The sequence below is a fragment of the Cucumis sativus genome, chromosome 5 (assembly GCF_000004075.3).
Source record: "Cucumis sativus cultivar 9930 chromosome 5, Cucumber_9930_V3, whole genome shotgun sequence".
NCBI lineage: Eukaryota > Viridiplantae > Streptophyta > Magnoliopsida > Cucurbitales > Cucurbitaceae > Cucumis > Cucumis sativus.
In genome coordinates, this window is record NC_026659.2 from 22,214,764 (window position 1) to 22,233,700 (window position 18,937).

The window sequence follows — 18,937 nt, forward strand, 5'->3', positions numbered from 1 at the left end:
CTTCAGTTTTCATTTTCGTTCTTCTTCTTGTCGCTTTTCAAAGGCTTCACTCGCGCTTACGATACGATCATCGAGACTCAAATTCCGGAATCTCTCCATTTAACTGCCGAGAAAGAAGAAGTGCACAGACAATGGAATACTAGTTTTCATCATCGATCATGCCTGAACAAACTGTTTTGAGGCATTTCCGATAAGCTAGAGTTCAGAAGGATTCCGGTATTATCGCCTTCTTCCATTTTCGTTTTGACTATATTACATATATGTGTTTTGAATGTTTGCGTTGCGAGATTGTCGACGGATTTCTTCAGGATTGTTCTGAATTTGAGCTTGAAGCATGATTTCATTGCTTGGACTGATTTTTTTTTTTTTTCGCTTAAAGAATTTGTGGCGTTTATTCATGGTTGAACCTTTGCATTCTTGGTGCTTCTTTATATATTTGGTTCTTTTACATTGTATTTGCTTTACAGACTTTTCCGTCCGAGTCTCTGGATGTTTATAGTCATGATTGAGGCTAACGAACTTGCAAATGTCCATTTCTTCTTCGTAATGTCTTTATTATTTTATTTTCTGCTTGTTAACTGTATAGAAGATCTTACTATTGACAGTAATGTTTTCCTTGCATCAGTATCAATCAACGCAGTTATTCTAACGCGTCCATGGAATCATATTCACTGAAATCTGTGTCAGATTTACCCGCACCATTTCGGTCGACTTTTAGTTTCAGGTAACATGTCAAATCTATTGAACTTTGAGCTCCAGTCTTCTTAGAAACTACACTAGATCGACTATTAAGTTAAGAAATAAAAATTTCCGTTGATTGGTTTCAATAAAACTGAATGATACATATTATATATTTCATATTTAACAGTCTGTAAATCTCCTAGTTGCATATGGCCTTACGCTTTTTAGTTGAACTTTAAGTTATTACATGTTTGATGTTATGCAACAAGAAAAGCTTTTAAGTTGAAATTTCGTATTTAACACTGAAATGAAATTTGTTCCTTGTAAAAAAAATCTAGTTGTTAGCTTATTGCATATCATCTTCGATTGTCTACTTCTTGCAATAGAATAAACTGATCATCGCTTTATCAATGTGCTTAGCGGCATCAGTTCTGCATTGAGTTTGTAGTTACTTCCTCATTATTTCACGAGAAGAATAGCGTGAGAGCTTGTTTCAAACTAGTTGCACGCAAGTTCAAAGTTGGAATAGAAATCGACCATCTTAACCTTTTAACTGATGTACTATTGCTGTTTTCTAATTCCTAAAGATGTGAGATAACATCGGATGTTAAAGTTTAAGTGAACAAATAACATCGGATGTTAAAATTTAAGCGAACATTCTCACATGACTGTTTTCTCTTATATATGTTATGTTCTCTCCGACTCAAGTTGTGAACACTAAGTTAATCCATTCTTATTAACCGCACTACAAACAGGTACTTTAATTCACTGCAGAGTGAATGTTTCCCTGTTTGTTTCAACTCCGATATAAACATGGTGATTTCAGCACCTACTGGGAGTGGTAAAACTGTACTGTTTGAGCTTTGCATTTTGAGGCTTCTTTCAAATTTTATTGTCGAAGGGAAGTTCATCCATGTGAAGGGAACTCTAAAAAGCGTAAGTCCCATATGCAATTATGCCATCGGACTAGTGTAAAGAGAATACTAAATTCATTCCTGTCATAATATAGGACAAGCATTGCAGTACTTTTTATACAATTCATAATCATCCATGCATTGTTTCTCCTCAACAAATTTTCATGTTTCATTGCTTTTTATCTTTCTTTTATTGTGGTTGTGTTTGTCCATATACATAAGGATGCAACTATTTTTGGCATCATTTTTTTAAAAACATAGTTTAGAGGGAAAATTACAATTTTGAAGGGATATAATTCTTGCATTGAACAAATACCTTCAACTTGAAAATTTCCGTGCATCTAGTATTAGATGACCATGCTTTCCATCTTCCTTTTATATTTATGCAGATATATATTGCTCCATCTAAGGCCTTAGTACAGGAGAAGGTCCGTGATTGGAATCAGAAATTTGGGTCTTGGGGAGTCAGCTGTTTGGAGCTAACAGGAGACAATGAAACTTACAACGTGAAATATATACAAGAAGCTGACATTATTCTAACAACACCTGAGGTCAGCACTTGAACAGGATTCTAATGAGGATACAGAATCCTTCTTTCATGTATTAATGCTTGTACAAAATTAAGTTCACGTGCAACTGAATGCTAACAAAACTATTAGCCACAGAACTCTCTTAAGTTTATTTTCAAGTCAGTCATTCTTTTCCAATGAGCCACTCGTGTTTTCCAATAAGATGCAAAGGCACTTCTTGTTACTTGAATGTGACTTCCATATATTTGATGCAGTGATCTCTTACTGTAAATGTAAGAGCTGATTTTCATTGGTTTCATTTTTAGCTGTATTTTTTCGATGGCTAAATTACCTTTTTGCATTGAAGAAATTTGATGCAGTGACTCGCTATCGCATAAAAGATGGTGGTTTGGGCTTCTTCAGTGACATAGCTCTTGTACTTATTGATGAAGTTCATCTTTTGAATGATCCACGTGGAGCAGCGTTGGAAGCCATAGTTAGTAGAATTAAAATGATTGCTCGCAACCCTGAAATGAAATCCAGTCCTCTCTCACGTGTTCGCTTCTTAGCTGTATCTGCTACAATCCCAAATATTGGGGATCTAGGTATGTTTACGTTAGGTTTTTATTGTTAGTTTAAGTTGCATCTCCAAGTTTATGAAAGTGCTTAAATTTTTGTTGCTCTTAAGATTTCATTTAAACTATTGCAGCGGAATGGCTTAGCGTCCCTGTTCAAGGAGTTAAAAGGTATGCTTTTGGTATTATATAGCAGCAATATCTAGTGTCTTCGTTGCTGGATCAAGCATGGATCCAGCATATTTCATTTGGTTTCCAATGTTCCATCAGGTTCGGAGAGGAAATGAGGCCTGTAAAGTTAACCAGCAAAGTTTTCGGTAATTGATATCTTAAATTACCAGTTCTCTAGTTTTCTTCTTTGTCACCTGAGTCTACAATTTTATGAATGTAGAGTTCAAGTACGAGTTGGTTCATTGCTTAGAATAAATGGGAATACCAATTAGTGCAGTACATGATGTATTTCGTTATATTTTGTTTTTTCTCCTGGTGCATACTTAAGTATGTAATTTTCTGCAGGCTATGCCCCTGCTAAAAATGATTTCATGTTTGAGAAGGTATTTGATCGAAATTCTGTATAGAATAGTTTGCTTTCAAGAAGTCACAACCAGTAGAAATATGTTTGGAATTATCTAACAGTTCCAACATTGTTTTATCGTGTATTACAGCGCCTTCAGAACTACATTTTTGGTAAGTGGGACCATGAAGTTTTTTCTCTTAACCAATGTTATTTTATTTGCCTTTGTTTTCGCACTTGTAATATTGTTATACTTAGAAATTTAGATTTTCAAATGAGTTCACAGATGTTCTCATGCAATATTCAAGAGGAAAATCTGCGTTAGTGTTTTGTTCAACCAGAAAAGGAGCGCAAGAAGCAGCTCAACGGCTCTCACAAACAGCAATGACCTTTGGTTACTCAAATCCATTTATTAAAAGCAAGGAACAGCTGGAAAGGTTACGAGAAGCTTCACTATCATGCAGTGATAAGCAAATGCAATCTAACATTCTTTATGGTGGTAGAGGGCTCACTTCTTCTCATTTTCTTAATGCACTCATATCATCCTGAATTTATTGCAAAACTCGTGTTGTTGAGTTATTCCCCGGCTACTTGAAGGTGTGAACTAAGCACGTCGTATGTACAGTTGGTTATCACAATGGTGGGCTTTGCTTAAAGGATCGCAACCTCATTGAAAGTCTTTTTCTCAAGGGTGATATTCAAGTTATTTGCACTACAAATACCCTTGCGCATGGAATTAACTTACCGGCACATACAGTCATAATAAAATCAACACAGCACTTGTATGTTCATCATCTCTTTCTATTCCCTCGTTCGGGATTCTGGAACGACAAATGCTAGAAAGTTAACTGAAGCTTCTATCCAACACACCTAATTTTCACCCTATTCACGTAGTAACAAGGAGAAGGGGCTTTACATGGAATATGACCGGTCCACCATACTACAGGTTCTTCATTGTCACGATATGCCTTTTTCCTGGAACCGGTTTTCACCTTTTTTTTTTTGTGATCCAACAGGTTAGTTGGATGTGTTTCTGCAATGCGGTGTAATGAGTAGACAAGACCCACAATCACATTTCACACCACACGCTAGAGAGATAAAACTGGATATTTTATCATTTCCATCTTTTAGGAAATTGTCTTGTGGTTGTGGTCTTAGAAATCTGATTACTTTGTTCTAAGCAGATGTGTGGGAGGGCAGGTCGGCCTCCATTCGACGACACGGGCATTGTCATAATCATGACAAGAAGAGACACTGTAATGACACGATATCTAGCTTCATTTTTGGCATTTTCTTTCTTCACTTGGAAGGTTACAAAGTTAATTTGTTTAAGCATTGATTTTTCTTATTACTATACTAGGTCCATTTGTATGAGAATCTCCTGAATGGATGTGAAATTGTGGAATCGCAGTATGTATTTAATTAAGCATACTTGTCCCACATTGGTTAGAATGAGATAACCAATGCGGTACTTAAGTGGCTTGGCTCTCCCACCCCAACCATTGGCTTTTGGGGTGCGGTTCTCCAAGGTGCTTAAGTACCTAACCCACTTGTTGCATGGAACACTTCAAATGTTTTGTTTTACCTTTGCTCTTCCAACTTTAGATTATTGTCATGTGTGACGGAGCATTTAACTGCGGAGATAGTTCAAATGACCATCCCAGATATAATAAAGGCAATTGAATGGATGAAGTGTTCGTATTTGTTTGTAAGAATGAAAAAGGTGTGTACATTTTCTCATGCCATTCTTTTGTGTATATATTCCAGATATTTTTTATTTTATGTTAAACAAAATTATTTCTTACAATTATCTTTTTGCAAGCTAGAATCCGCAAAAATATGCTATTAGAAACGGAATTCCTAATCATAATATGGAGAAGCACATGGAAGGTACCATCACTTGCTCTGTCGTGTAATTTTATTGAATTGTTTTGGTTGTTCTTTCCACTTAACCTTTCATGTGCTCTTCTTGGAAACTATAATTGATGGTATTTTACAATCAGACATTTGCATTGAGAAAGTAAATGAATTATCTCGACATCAGATGATTTGGATGGATGAAGATGGCTTCCTCTTGAAACCACTAGGTAAGCTTTTGACAATGGCAACAACTATTTTTACGATTGAATGAAACAGGACTTCCTGATTTCTTTTTCATTTTGGTCAGCAGATCCCGGGAGGTTGATGACAAAATACTACTTGAAGTTTGATACCATGAAACACATTATGCATGCTCCTGAAAATTGCAGTCTCGAGGAGGCTCTACGTATCATCTGCCATGCTGAGGAAATTTCTTGTATGTGCCTCTACCCTTTACCTTGTAAATATTTCTGGCTTTTCAGAATTCAAATGAAGGAGAATATGATGAATTTGGGGAACTGAAGGGATCCAGCTTAGGCGCAATGAGAAGAAGCTTCTAAATGATGTAAATAATGATAAGGATGGGAGGTTGCGTTTTCACATTCTTGGTGAAAAGGGGAAGAAGAAAAAGCGCATTCAGACAAGAGAGGAAAAAATATTTATTTTAGCAAATGATTGCTTGACCGGTGACCCTTTGATACATGATTTGTCCCTCAGTCAGGTTCATTTTCTCATAAAGAAAGTGGTTTTTAAATCATATCATGCTCGAAAGAAGTCATTACTACTGGTATTCTTGCACAGGACATGAATTCTATTTGCTCAAATGGATGCAGAATTGCCAAATGCATGAAAGAATATTTTGTATACAGAAAGAACTACAAGGGGACATACAACTCAATGCTTCTTGCAAAATCTTTGTATCAGAAACTCTGGGATGATAGTCCCTTTTTACTCAAACAACTACCTGGCATTGGAATGGTGACTGCCAAGGTTTTTATTTAACCTCTTATTGCTTTCTAAATAATGTCTGTTAGGTTCTTGATGAAACTCCCTTGCGTTTTCTTTGAATCCTTTCATATAATTCTTTTAAGGCATTGCATTCCATGGGAATCGAATCATTTGAGGCACTTGCTGAAGCTGATCCAAGGAAAATAGAGATAGTCACTGGCAGAAAATACCCATTTGGGAATCATATCAAGGAGTCATTATCATCTTTACCACCGAAAGTGGACCTGAAGCTCGAGGAAGCTGAATGCCCTAAGCAAGGGAAGGCCAAGCTCATAGTAACATTAACTAGATTGCCCCAGTCTTACCGACCAAATAAACGACACTACGCTGAAATGGTATGTTGACTTTAAATATCATTTCTATTTTTCAACCCGAATTGAAAAGCACTCTATCTCGCAGATTGTTGGCTCAGAAGAAGATAACCAGATCCTCTTTCATGAGAAAATAAGGTGATTATATTTGAAACTTTGACGTATAAATTTCAGCAAGAGACTAAGCCTGTATTTTATCAAAAAAAGGTACAAAGGTTAAGGTTTAGATATTTATAAATTTAAATGCTTTTTGAGTAAGAATGCTTTAAACTTCTCGTGTGAATTTCGCTTGTTCCAAATTTAGCCTACTTAGTTTAACTTTGCTTGTTTGGTGCTGCAGAGTAGATGAATTCTCCAGGTACTCAAGCCTTATCCTTCTGTAGCTCATTAACCAACAAAATTTTCTTAAATTTTATATTAGTTATTATTCCGAATATGGGTAAATAAACATTATGGTCTTATTTCGGAGAGTCGTTATTTATTTCCAATTCCATGACGTTTTTGAGGGAGTAAACATTTCTCCCATTTTGACATTTTTTTTCTTATTGAAAAAGTTAACTTATGTTGCCTATTGGTAATTTGACGAAAAAAATAGAAATTATTGTATCGGTATAACATTTTCATGCTACTATGTTGCTCTTTCTGCAGCCCGTACAGCACAGTTGCTCTTATCTCACATCCTCAACAAGGAAAGTTAACGATCAAAGCCGATCTTATTTTTGATGAATACAGTAAGAACCAATATTGTTTCGGAAGTTCTGCAAACTCACTTGGATTAACAAATACCCTAGCGCCCCTAGATACATTTTTAAGCGTTTCTTCATACAGTTGGCATTGATCTCCACCGAAAACTACAACTAATGGAACAAAATTTAAACGTGAGAAACAAATGGGGAAAAATGCCACCATCCTCCCATCCACCTGAAGAAGTATGTGTCATTGACGACGACAGTGAACCTCCACCACAAGCTGCAACGGATGAGCTGCCCATTTCTGGCGACTTAAACCCGTTACTTGACTCCATGTGAGTGGTTTTCTAGATCTCGAAACTTTTCATTCAGAGTAGAAAATAGTTCCATTTCGTTGGAATGCCTTAAATCTCAAATACAAGGTCTTAGCTGCTGGTCGAGGTCTAGGGGCGACACACCTAGTGGGGGTTTGGGGGCGATGCCCCAAACCCTATGTAATTTAGTTATTTGGCATATTTGTATTATTCATGATTTTGAGCGGTTTAGAGAGGTAAGCTATATACATTCTCTCACCCTACAGACAGTCAGTATTCTGTACTCTGAATAATTGTTCTTATTTACCTAGTGGACGTAACAAAGCACACTGATAGTGAACCACTTCTTTACTCTTTTTTTTCCAGTTTGGCACTGACCAAAAGCTTTATTATGATATTTGAGGCTGAGAAATATATTTTCTCCTTTCATTGAAAAAATTTCCAGGCCGAGTTTCAACCTCTTAGACGAAGACTTGGAGGAAGGTACGTAAAATTTTGAGAGTCAAAGACCGAAACTCGTCCTGGTAATATATTTCTCTCTTGATTTCCTTGATAAAGGAAAAAGTAACTTTAAACTATGGCAGCCGATCCTGCAACTGGCAAGGACGAAGATGAATGCAAAATCATCACTGAAAGAACTGTATTTGACCACATACGTGAGAAAGCCAAAAGCTTTCCTATGTTGGCTGCATCAAAAAATAATGCTCATTCACCAGCAGCGGTGACATATAGTTTAACTAAAAACAAGCAGCCGCTAGAACTTCAGGTTGAAGCATTGGAAGAGAAACAGAGAATTGAACTTTCCCCTCATGCCAAAGTGGATTCGTTTTCAGGATTCAGAGACGAAGTACGAAATAATGAATATGTGACCCTACAAAGTCACATCACCTCTGGACCACGTTTCATTGATGATGATAAAGGTACGTATCTATTTGCTTTAAATACAGTCTTAGTATGGAAAATTGATATTAGAATATCATTTTTCGTAAAAATCTAATTAGTTTGTATATTTTTCGATTTATACTTGTTTACTTTCAAATTTTTACTATAGTTTTCACGTCTGAATTTTTGTTGATCATCTTTTTTTATTATAGAAATAACAAGTTTTTATTTTGGAAGAACTAACAATTGTTAAAATAAACAACAATAGGGGAATCTGGTGTCCAGAGAGAAGGAAGTAAAATAATTGTAACTGAGGAAACCATATTCGATCATATAAAAAGAAAAAGCAACAATTTTCCAGTCATACACAAAAGTAGTGAAAATGAAAGAACAGGAGAAGGAGGAGATAGATACAGGAAAATGAATGAGGGTTGTTCAGTGGAATCCATGGGAATGGTGTGTTTTGATATATCGATGATGAAGGAAAACAAGAGGGCACGGGCAGGGCCAGAGAGCAGCACTAATATGAATAGCAGCAAGTGGAAGAAGCAGCAGCAGAGTCCATCTGTAGAAAACAGAAAGAAATGGCGCTCCTTACAAACTGCCACGGAAACCAGGGAAGTTGATCCTTTTGTTGCATTTAAGAGCGTTTTTTCATTCCTTTGACTCCTCCCTTCTCAATCTTAACATGTCTTTTTTCTCTCTCTAGGAGGTTATGTCGTACTTTGGAATAATATAATTAGTCTCGGATCCGCTGGCTGCACAAGGCAGCTGTCCAATAAAATTTGTCAAACCATAACTTTTTTCTTTCTTTTAAAAAAGACAATTGCAGAGGGGAAATGAGGTTGTGGTTAGACGAAGGATGCAAGAAATGAGGCTGTGGTTAGACGTAGGATTCAATGAGGCTGTGGTTAGAGGTAGGATTAGTTTAAATTGATTTAAGAAAAAAATGTCTTTTAAAAACAATATTCTATATTCAAAACGATGATACAACTCTAGATTTGTTATTTTTTAGCCGTACAAGAAAAGTAATGTAAAATTGGTACGAATGAATTACACATTTTTGATAAATACTAATGGAACAAATTAATATAAATTAACAACCAAACTAAATATTAACTAAGATATACTAATTATTTAACCGTTCTTTTCACCATTTTTCTAGTGTCTTTAAAAACAACTTGTTAAATTCGAAAAGATATTAAAATGTTTGAAATTTTAAATTTTGTTATGCATTATTATTATTTTTTGGTTGAAAATGTAGTTCATTTAAATTAAGCCATTCTAAAGAATTTTAATAACTACAAACATGAACATTGTTTCATTCATCTGAAATTTTGGGGTTGATTCTTCTACTTACATATATAGTAAAAAAAAAGCAACAAATCACAAGTGAATTTAATTGAGATAATATTAGTTAGATTTTTTGAAAATAACAAAAAAAATATAAACTAAAACTCTAAAGAACGAACTCTCGTGTAAATAATTTGTCTATTTTACAATTTTCTATAAACTTTTTTAAAAATATTAAAATTTTAATATTTAATGAGTAACTTGATTTGAACAAATAGAAATAAACTAAAATTTTAGAATTTTAAAGTGAATTTAGTTTGCGAGGAAATGATAAAATTTTATTATTTTTAGATGGAAGGTTTGATCTAACAATAAATATAAATTTATATTAAAATCGAGATATTAATTCAAAATATATAAAAAATAAACTTATTAAAAATATTATATAATTTGAGTGGTTTTAAATAGATTTACAACAAAATATTGTAAATGTTAAACTACTAAAAATTTCTACAAATATAACCAAATTAAAAATTTTGGAGGCCGTTTCTTGCACTAAGTACTATTTACTTCAAATATCTTATTTGTTACACTTTTTTACCGTTTTACGTTTACAATTTATTTTTTAACTAAAATATTTTATATAGACAATCGCTTTTTGCTATAAATTAGAAATATTTTTTCAAATAATTCCCTAAAAATTTTCTTACACTGCGTTATATTTGAAAAGATATAATTGAGTATGGATTTTTAGTTACCACACCGATCATGAAATCGATGTAAAGAAGAAGCGGCAGGACGGCATAAACCCCCCGTCTGTGAAAACTTTTAAGTTTATATAAATTCTCCCTCTCATTTCCCAAATGCCGAAACCTCTGGGATGAGATGATGCCCAGACTAATACGAACCACCATGTCATCTGCCACTCTCTTCTCTTCCTCTCTTCCTCTTAAAAATCCTTCCTTCCCTTTCTCCTCCACCTCCTCCTCTACTCTCTTCAATGGACCACGCTTTCTCACTTCTCCCCTTCGCTCCCCTGCTCTTTCCCTCCGATGCTACGCTTCTTCTTCTTCTTCTTCTTCTTCTGATCGAGTTCCTGTCTTGAATCCTGTTGTCGAAATGGACGGTAAGATATCGAGTCTCTCATTCCCCCACTTGTTTTTAATCAAATTTAATTGATTATGATTTTGGGTTTTTGTTTCTAAGTTATGGAACTGAACTCTGTTGTCAGCTTTAGTTTTATTGTTATGAAAATTGAATTATTCAGATTCATGTGTTGTAAACTTGTTTTCTTCCATTTGGGTACTTGTTACAGCTTCGCTTTTTTGTTTTCTTTTTCTTACAATTTAGGTGATGAAATGACGAGGATCATATGGACCATGATAAAAGAGAAAGTATGGTTACTTCGCATGGTTTTTTTTTCCTTCCCATTTTAATTTTTTAGTGAGTTGTTCTGATGCTGATTTTTTTTTCATAACATTGTAGCTTATTTTCCCGTTCTTGGATTTGGATATAAAATATTTTGACTTGGGGATATTGAATCGGGACGCCACTGATGACAGAGTTACCGTTGAGAGTGCAGAAGCCACTCTTAAGTATGTTATGCTGTTAGAATTTCAACTATTATATTTTGGCGATATTTTTATTTTGGATTCAACATTATTTATTTGTTTGTGTTAAATGGCATGGTCGTTCGAAAGTGTCAGGAAGCTGTTTAAACTATGAATTATGTATTTGTGGGTGGAAATTTGAGATGAGGAAGTAAACGAGATAGCTTGTAAGATTGCATTAGGAACATGGCTACTGGTTTTTGCTTGGTTGTTATACTTTGTAACTTGTTGATGTATTTTTTTAAAATGAGGAAGGAAAATAATTAGTTAAGCTTACCGAAGAAAGTATCATTGATGTCAAGTCTAGAAAAGAAAATACCACTAAACCTCTGGTCAATCAATGGGGTTCCCATTTTTTCCATGGGAGGGTGTGAAGGAGGGTGGATGCTTCTATTTGGTCTGGTGGGAGGTGGTAATGAGACCAGTGGAATTTGGTGAGTTGGGCATAGACAACCTTAGACTTTGCTATAGGGCTGTTTTGGCTATATGGTTGTGGTGTTTTCCCTTGGAGCTTAATATTCTTTGACACAAGATTATATGGGCCTGACTTTTAAATGGGTCTCCCTTAGGGGTTTGAGAGGCACATTCAGAAACCCTAGAAAAGCCATCTTTTTTTATGGTCATTTTTCTCCTGCTAATTTTGTTTATTGCTTTGTTAGGGATGGATCAAACAATTGTTTTCTCTAGCTCTAAGGGTGAAAATCAGTTGGACAAACTAACACCGAAAACTAACCTATCAATTTTGGTTAGTTAGAGGTTGGTTGTTTTGAAATGCTTTATGAAATTGATGAAGATGGAGCAAGTTGAGTCGTCCTGGCTATCGATGAAGATGGAGATAAATAACATGAGAATGAGTAGATGGACAAAGTATAATTGCATGGAGGAGGTCAGATGCGTAGATAGATAGTACGCTGAGAGAGAATAAGATAAAGGGAGAAGAGAGAGAGAAGAAAAGATAGAAAAAGTGAGGAGAGAAAAAGGAAAGCTAGAGAGAACCTGAAACAAGTTAGATATTATATATTTTTAAAAATCTAATCAATACTGATGGTTTCTCAAAATTGTTTTTCATATTGCAAAGCCTAGTTGGTCAGTTGATGTCGGTTTGGTTGATTTTTGTCAGTCAGATTGGTTTTTTGTTGTTGGTGTGCATCCCTTCGTGGCCTTTTATTCGTATTTGTTTAACTTTGGCTTTCTGCCCTCTCTCTTGGGTGGGGAAAGATTTGGATATGTCTGCTCTCCTTTCTCTTTTGGGTGAGGTCCATCTTCGACCAAGTAGTGAAAATATTTTTTGTTGGTTTCCCATTCCCTCCAAAGGGTTTCCTTGGTGCTCTTTTCTCCTCCTTTTGGGTACCCATAACACACACCTAGAAACCCTTTACTATCCTTGTTGTGGAAGGTTAGAATTTCTGGGAAGGTTAAGTTCTTTTGTCCAGTAAGCATTACATGGAAGAGTCAACATTATGGATTGCATTCGGACCTCTTTTGGCTTGGGTTGTAGTAGTGTATTCTTTATAGGGAGGGTATTGAGAACTTGAGTCATATTTTCTGGAGATGCAAGTTTGCATTCTCAATTTGGGATTCTTTTTTGAAGATATTTGGTTTGAATGGTTCAGTTACAATGATTGTTTTCTCATGATGGAGGTGGTCTTACTACATCCACTCTGTCGAGATAAGGGTTGTGTACTTTTTTTTTTATTTTAATTTTTATGGGACGTTTGGCCAGAGAGAAATGAACGAACTTTTAGAGGATTAAGAGGCCATGGAAAGGGTGTTGACTGTTGCCAAGTTTAATGCCTTTCTTCAAGCATCTATTTGAAAATACTTCTCTAATTATTCTCTCGGTCACATTATTTTGGATTGGAGCCCTTAATTTATTTATTTATCATTATTATGTTTAATCTTGTTAGGTTTTTGGGTGTTGCTTTGGATCCAATTATTGGGTGTTGTCTTTATAGGCTCCTTTTGTGTTCTTTTATTTATTTTCTATGAATGTTCGGTTTGTATGCGTAAATTACAGTCATGCACTATTTGATTTATTTTGGTCCTTCTAACCTTCTGAATGCAGGTACAATGTTGCTGTAAAATGTGCTACGATCACCCCAGGTTTGTCAGTTGTGTCCATTTTAATCTCTTATTTTACAATCACCAAATGATGGAAATAATTATCCGCTTTAACAATTTAATTGATATCTCTCGGTCTCTCTCATTTTTCAGATGAGGCCAGAGTCAAAGAGTTTGGACTTAAAGCTATGTGGAGAAGTCCCAATGGCACAATTAGGAACATTCTTAATGGTTTGTTTGGAAAATACGTTCTCTCTCTTATTTTCAAGGGAAAGCAGTGCAATTTTTAGGAAATTAAAGATGGTAAAACTTACACAATATGTGGAGGTTTATTAATAAAATTAGGTATTCCACTTTATCAAAGAGGCATCTTGGTTTTTGAAGCTTAAGAAATTGCTGGCGTCCTCAATTTGCTTCAGTTTTTTCCTTCTAATTTTGAAAAAGAAACAATGTAAGTGTATTGATTAATCACAAAAGCAATGCAACCTAGAGGCTTAGGGGTGAAAAGCTCCCTTCCCCAAAGAAAAACTAGTGAGAACTGCCTCCCAATCACTGAAAATTTGAGCAGGGCTAGAGTATAAACTTGCATCTGTTAGGGGGCATTTCAATCAATTAATTATTATATGCAATTTGATTATGATATCACCTCTAAATCAATTATGAAATGCAATTTGATTTCTAAGTCCTTCGGGGCATTTCACCTCTAAATACTCTTAAGAAGATCAAGCTCTTTATGTGGACTTTGCTGCAAGATCTTCCAAAAGCTTAGAAAAGGTTTCCCCCAGGCTCTGTCCTAAGTCGTATGTGCTATGTGAAAAAAGCAATGAAGGATACAACTCATTTAAGTGTTGGACACAAGTGTTTGGTTCTTTCCTTATTCTATGATGATTTTGTTTCCCCTAAAGTATTACAGTCGACACTACCTAGAAAGAGGGGGGAGAAAAAAGAAGGAAAAACTTATATTCTAACATGGATAAGATTTTGTAATTGGTAATATTTTTTTAATGTCCTATAAAAAAGACTTCGAGCTTCATAATTATAATTACTTTTTTGTACAGGCACTGTTTTCCGAGAACCTATCTTATGTCAAAACATCCCAAGAATTGTTCCCGGTAATTTTCATTGTCTATCATTTTGTCTTGTATTTCACTATGGAACATAATATAATACTTGGTTAATACAGGTTGGAAGAAGCCCATATGTATTGGTAGGCATGCTTTTGGTGATCAATACCGTGCCACTGATACTGTCATCCCAGGGCCTGGAAAGCTTAAAATGGTGTTTGGTGAGATAATTTTCTTTTCTTCACTCATTCTCATGTATTGCTCTGGGCAACTGTTTTTTCATCCCCAAACCTTTTATTTTCTACCCTTATCTATTTTACTTTTTTGTTTCTATTCAGTTCCAGAAAATGGGGAGACACCAAGAGAGCTTGAGGTTTATGACTTCAAAGGATCAGGCATAGCACTTGCAATGTATAATGTTGACGAGGTTGGTTTTTTATTTGTTTCTTCTAACTTGTTCAGTTTTTGAAATACATATATGACCCTAAAAAATTTTAACACGTTCCTTTGCAATCTGCAGTCCATTCAAGCATTTGCAGAGTCTTCGATGTCACTGGCATTTGAGAAAAAGTGGCCCCTGTATTTGAGCACAAAAAATACAATTCTCAAGAAATATGATGGCAGGTAATCCTTACTTCGTTCCTTGTGATTAGTTGCTTGTGCTGTTGATACCTGCTTTCAGTATCCTAGTAATTGACTAAGTGATATTTTGTTTTAATACTCGGCTGCAGGTTTAAGGATATATTTCAAAAAGTGTATGAGGAGAAGTGGAAGCAGAAGTTTGAAGAAAATTCAATATGGTTCGTTATATTTAAATATTTGGTTCTCTATAGTTCTGCCTAACTATTGCCTATAGCTGAATATATTTATATTTGGTATTTAGGTACGAACATCGGCTTATTGATGACATGGTAGCCTATGCTGTAAAAAGTGAAGGTGGATACGTTTGGGCTTGCAAAAATTATGATGGGGACGTTCAGAGTGATTTACTTGCACAAGGTGCTGCTATCAACTTTTCTAATTGCCTGGATTCCATTAATATTACATGCATTTATAATTTTTTAACATTAACTACGTTTATTAAGTCTCTTTTATCTTCTGTATTATGTATTATACCTCATTTTCATTCTTAATGTTTTGCATCAATCAGAGAATGCAAGTAGACATTAACATTGCATATTTGTTGTTGATACAAATGATCTCTGTTGTTTTTTATATTGGTTGCATCGAATCTGAATGTGTATTTTCCATTGGCAGGATTTGGTTCTTTGGGGCTAATGACTTCTGTGCTGGTCAGTACTTGAGAATATGAAGTGTATGTACCATTGCCATGGATCCATTTCCTTAACAAGTGTCTTAAAAATTGAGATTTATTGCAGTTGTCATCTGATGGGAAGACGTTGGAAGCTGAGGCCGCTCATGGCACTGTCACACGACATTACCGATTACATCAAAAGGGACAGGAAACCAGTACAAATAGTATTGCTTCTATTTTTGCATGGACACGGGGCCTTGAGCATAGGTATCGTACTAAGTTTTATCTTTGGCCTGATGATTCTTAAGGTGTCGTAGTAGTACTGCTATGTAAATTTTTCCTTTCAGGGTCTTTAGACTGTTTGATACTCCAATGTAGTTTACTTCCGGGTCTAAAGTTCTTGATGTAAAAAATGAAGTTCTACCTTCACTAGAGGCACCAAAACCAACCATCTGTTCACTACAAACTAAACTCTGCTGCAACTTTATGGTTTGATCGTATTCAGATATTGTAACGGGGCTTTGTTAAGTAGTGAACCAAGTAGAAACTGAATTTTTTTATGTACTTAAATTTCTTCAGGGCCAAATTAGATCAAAACCACAGGCTACTGGATTTTGTTCAGAAATTGGAGGCTTCGTGCATTGAGACAGTGGAATCCGGGAAAATGACAAAGGATCTTGCCCTGCTGATACACGGACCGAAGTAAAAGTTTAAGCATTTCATCTCATTAACTACTTTAACATTTCAAGTTCAGAATTATTTAGATGTGATTTATGCAGGGTATCAAGGGAGTTTTACTTGAACACTGAGGAGTTCATCGATGCCGTAGCACACAATCTGGTGGTGAAACTCCAACGTCCTCCTGTAACAGCTAACTAAATGGCTTGTTATTAGAGATGGAAATTTGGTTTCCAGGTGAGATGATTCTTTACCTCCTCTTTTACAGAAGCAAAAGTTGGTCTTGTGATTGCCGGTTACATTTTCGCAAAATTGTTTTATCTTTACAGTTTACTCTGAACAATTCAGTTTTGCCTGATATTGATTTCAAACTATTTGTAGAATGTCGAAAATTATTAGTTACATTTAGCTGTGAATTCGTTGGTGGTTTGATGGTGTGATAGTTCATGGTGTTATTAGATTAAAATGTTGGGCAAATTGCAAAAACCATGACTAAAGAGTGTGGTGGTAGTTGCAATCACATCCTCAAATTGTCAATCGTACAAATTGAGCCTTCAAACTCATACAAATGCAAAAATTGGACCCTTACACTTACACATTACAATAATTGTAGAAATTGTAGGTCTCTAGATGATATAAATTGAACCTTCAAACTTGTAGCGTTGTTACGGTTGCTACAATTATGTAAGCTTGAGAGTCCGTTGTATAAATTTAAAGGTTCAATTCTTATAATTTAAGGTTTGAGGGAATATTAGCAACTAGCCATCATTCTTTTAGGCTGTTTTTGCAATTTGTCTTAAAATGTTTGATAAACTAAATTCGATATTTAGCTGAAGAAAATTGTTTTAAATGATAAAATTTTTAAAAATATTTACAAATATAGCAAAATATCATGATAGACCAAGATAAACTAGTATCTCCATCTTGATAGATACTATTAGTCGTCTCTCATGGTTCATTGTAGATAGATTGTGATAATTTGATATATTTTGTAAATATTTGGTTCACGTTCCTATGTTTGAAAATATATATATATATATATTTTATTCTTTTATCATCGTCACCATCATCAATTATAGCCTTTCTTCTTTCATCTCCAATTGGGGAGCTCTATTGTAATCCACCAGTAGGTTCAAAGTTTTTACTCCTTTATTTTATCATCAATCAGTGGATCTGTTATTCTATTAAAAAGAAAGATATAAGTCATGAGCATGTTTTGAAATAATTTGATCAAATCTTAAACTAGGAGGAAAATATGCTAAACATAAGATGCATACATACAGGGGTCACTGAATCTTTTATCTGTGAGACCCTCCTCAACAGCCTACTCTCTCCTTGCAGGTCCTTTGCCTATTTGTCCACACACGAGTCGCAACATTTATTTTGTAGGAATGCTCAATATCACGAGGTGAGTGTTAAACTAGTTTCTCATACGTCTTATAGGCATCCAATGTCCATACAAGGAGGAGCATTTGATTCATGCTCGATTTTGAATACCTGTGTTTCAAGCATGGCTACAAACCACATTTTTGGTTGGATTTCTTTTTCACGAATACTCTCCTGCATCAATTTTGGTCATGTCAACTCTCATTTTTATACTCCAATAATAATTTGAAGGAAATTGATGTAATGTATGAACTGTCATATTTATATTGAATAAAATTGATGAAGTCGTATCACATTTCAATCTGCATTATTTGATATTTTCAAGGTTACAGTAAATTCAGGTATGAAACTTTATGAAGTTATATTGATATTTGAAACGAAACCTTTTTTGAGCTATGCTTTCTTTTTTTCATGATGTTTGAACTAGATATACCAACAACTTGACCTCCATTTACACAAAAATAAATAAATAAATAATGAGGATAGATGAATGTATGTATATGAATTAGCCTGCATGAAGAAAATGTAAGCAATGTTGATTTTGTTACCAACTTTATATTCAATAACGTGTGAAGATTTGTCTTTTAATGGGATAGAAAGGAATAGTTTGTGTTAATTCATGTTTTAGAATTAAAAAGTAATAGTGAAGGCATTACAGTTCCGATGTTTGAACTTAGACAGAAATAATTAAATTTAATATGAAGGGGTTTATGAGTCAAATATTGCATTTAGATTTTCTTATAATATTATAATTTTTCTAGAAAACACGTTTGGATTCTTTTAAATAAGAAAAATGTGAATGGAGCGATTGAATTCAATTAAATAATAAGATCCTATTGTATAGTTTAATGTTTGATTGTGAATTTTGAAACTTTGAAGAAAATAGAAAATGAATGACAAAGTCAAATTAATTTGAAGTGTTCTACTTGGGTGTGCCAGTCGTATCTTTTCTTTTTTCTCTTTTTATTCCTAATAGAATATTAAATATATCTTAAAAAGTAGGAAACAATTCAATTAATTAATCGATTCTGAAATGTTTATTATTTTACACAATAATAGTCTTAAGGTACGTATGGCAGTGTTTGAAACTATGTTTTTGAAATGCATAGATATTATATAATCGCCTATGGGTTTACTTTGTAATATTAGTTGATAGGGGGCAACCTAATACTGATAGATTCATGAATAACATCCTTATGTGGATGACATATGAATAACATCTCTTCTCTCTTGATCTTTCTTCCATGGTTTTCTCATTATTCGTCGACCTAATCTACAATGTGTAACAAGCAAATGATTGTTTCAAGTCAAATGCATTTGATTTTTTAGTTAG

At 34.6% G+C, this 18,937-nt stretch overlaps 2 protein-coding genes across 7 annotated transcripts; both read left to right on the forward strand.

Annotated features, from left to right (window-relative positions):
* On the forward strand, positions 1-9,264 carry LOC101217203 (DExH-box ATP-dependent RNA helicase DExH17). Of its 6 annotated transcripts, none has more exons than XM_031885528.1 (28): positions 6-216; positions 626-724; positions 1,437-1,617; positions 1,985-2,146; positions 2,472-2,709; positions 2,814-2,850; positions 2,950-2,996; positions 3,196-3,233; positions 3,345-3,366; positions 3,480-3,692; positions 3,819-3,975; positions 4,088-4,139; positions 4,378-4,449; positions 4,554-4,603; positions 4,799-4,916; positions 5,020-5,083; positions 5,197-5,280; positions 5,361-5,489; positions 5,578-5,774; positions 5,855-6,043; positions 6,145-6,396; positions 6,461-6,510; positions 6,713-6,730; positions 7,021-7,103; positions 7,201-7,396; positions 7,821-7,858; positions 7,960-8,295; positions 8,526-9,264. In XM_031885528.1, exons 2-28 carry the CDS (start codon positions 657-659, stop codon positions 8,921-8,923), a joined length of 3,489 nt encoding a protein of 1,162 aa, XP_031741388.1. In that variant the 5' UTR covers positions 6-216; positions 626-656; the 3' UTR covers positions 8,924-9,264. The 6 variants fall into 6 exon arrangements, 5 of the variants coding, with proteins under 5 accessions (XP_031741388.1, XP_011655409.1, XP_031741389.1 ...); XM_011657107.2 differs by having other exon boundaries at positions 5,364-5,489; XR_004216718.1 differs by lacking the exon at positions 8,526-9,264 and having other exon boundaries at positions 1-216; positions 7,742-7,858; positions 7,960-8,028.
* Positions 9,265-10,287: 1,023 nt separating this feature from the next.
* On the forward strand, positions 10,288-17,911 carry LOC101202770 (isocitrate dehydrogenase [NADP]). Its single transcript, XM_004142746.3, has 16 exons — positions 10,288-10,676; positions 10,901-10,944; positions 11,036-11,145; positions 13,226-13,263; positions 13,375-13,452; positions 14,280-14,333; positions 14,405-14,506; positions 14,624-14,712; positions 14,806-14,909; positions 15,017-15,085; positions 15,169-15,284; positions 15,543-15,577; positions 15,665-15,807; positions 16,120-16,242; positions 16,320-16,455; positions 17,560-17,911. Exons 1-15 carry the CDS (start codon positions 10,436-10,438, stop codon positions 16,417-16,419), a joined length of 1,446 nt encoding a protein of 481 aa, XP_004142794.2. The 5' UTR covers positions 10,288-10,435; the 3' UTR covers positions 16,420-16,455; positions 17,560-17,911.
* The last annotated feature ends 1,026 nt before the right edge of the window (positions 17,912-18,937 follow it).

Bases quoted from the DNA above. Each gene is read 5' to 3' on its own strand.
- LOC101217203 (XM_031885528.1), top strand. From the start codon at position 657: ATGGAATCATATTCACTGAAATCTGTGTCAGATTTACCCGCACCATTT. The intron at 3,976-4,087 runs GTATGTTCATCA...CTATTCACGTAG, and splicing joins ATAAAATCAACACAGCACTT to TAACAAGGAGAAGGGGCTTT. The intron at 7,104-7,200 runs GTAAGAACCAAT...TTCTTCATACAG, and splicing joins TCTTATTTTTGATGAATACA to TTGGCATTGATCTCCACCGA.
- LOC101202770 (XM_004142746.3), top strand. From the start codon at position 10,436: ATGATGCCCAGACTAATACGAACCACCATGTCATCTGCCACTCTCTTC. The intron at 14,910-15,016 runs GTAATCCTTACT...ACTCGGCTGCAG, and splicing joins CTCAAGAAATATGATGGCAG to GTTTAAGGATATATTTCAAA. The intron at 15,285-15,542 runs GTGCTGCTATCA...TTCCATTGGCAG, and splicing joins GAGTGATTTACTTGCACAAG to GATTTGGTTCTTTGGGGCTA.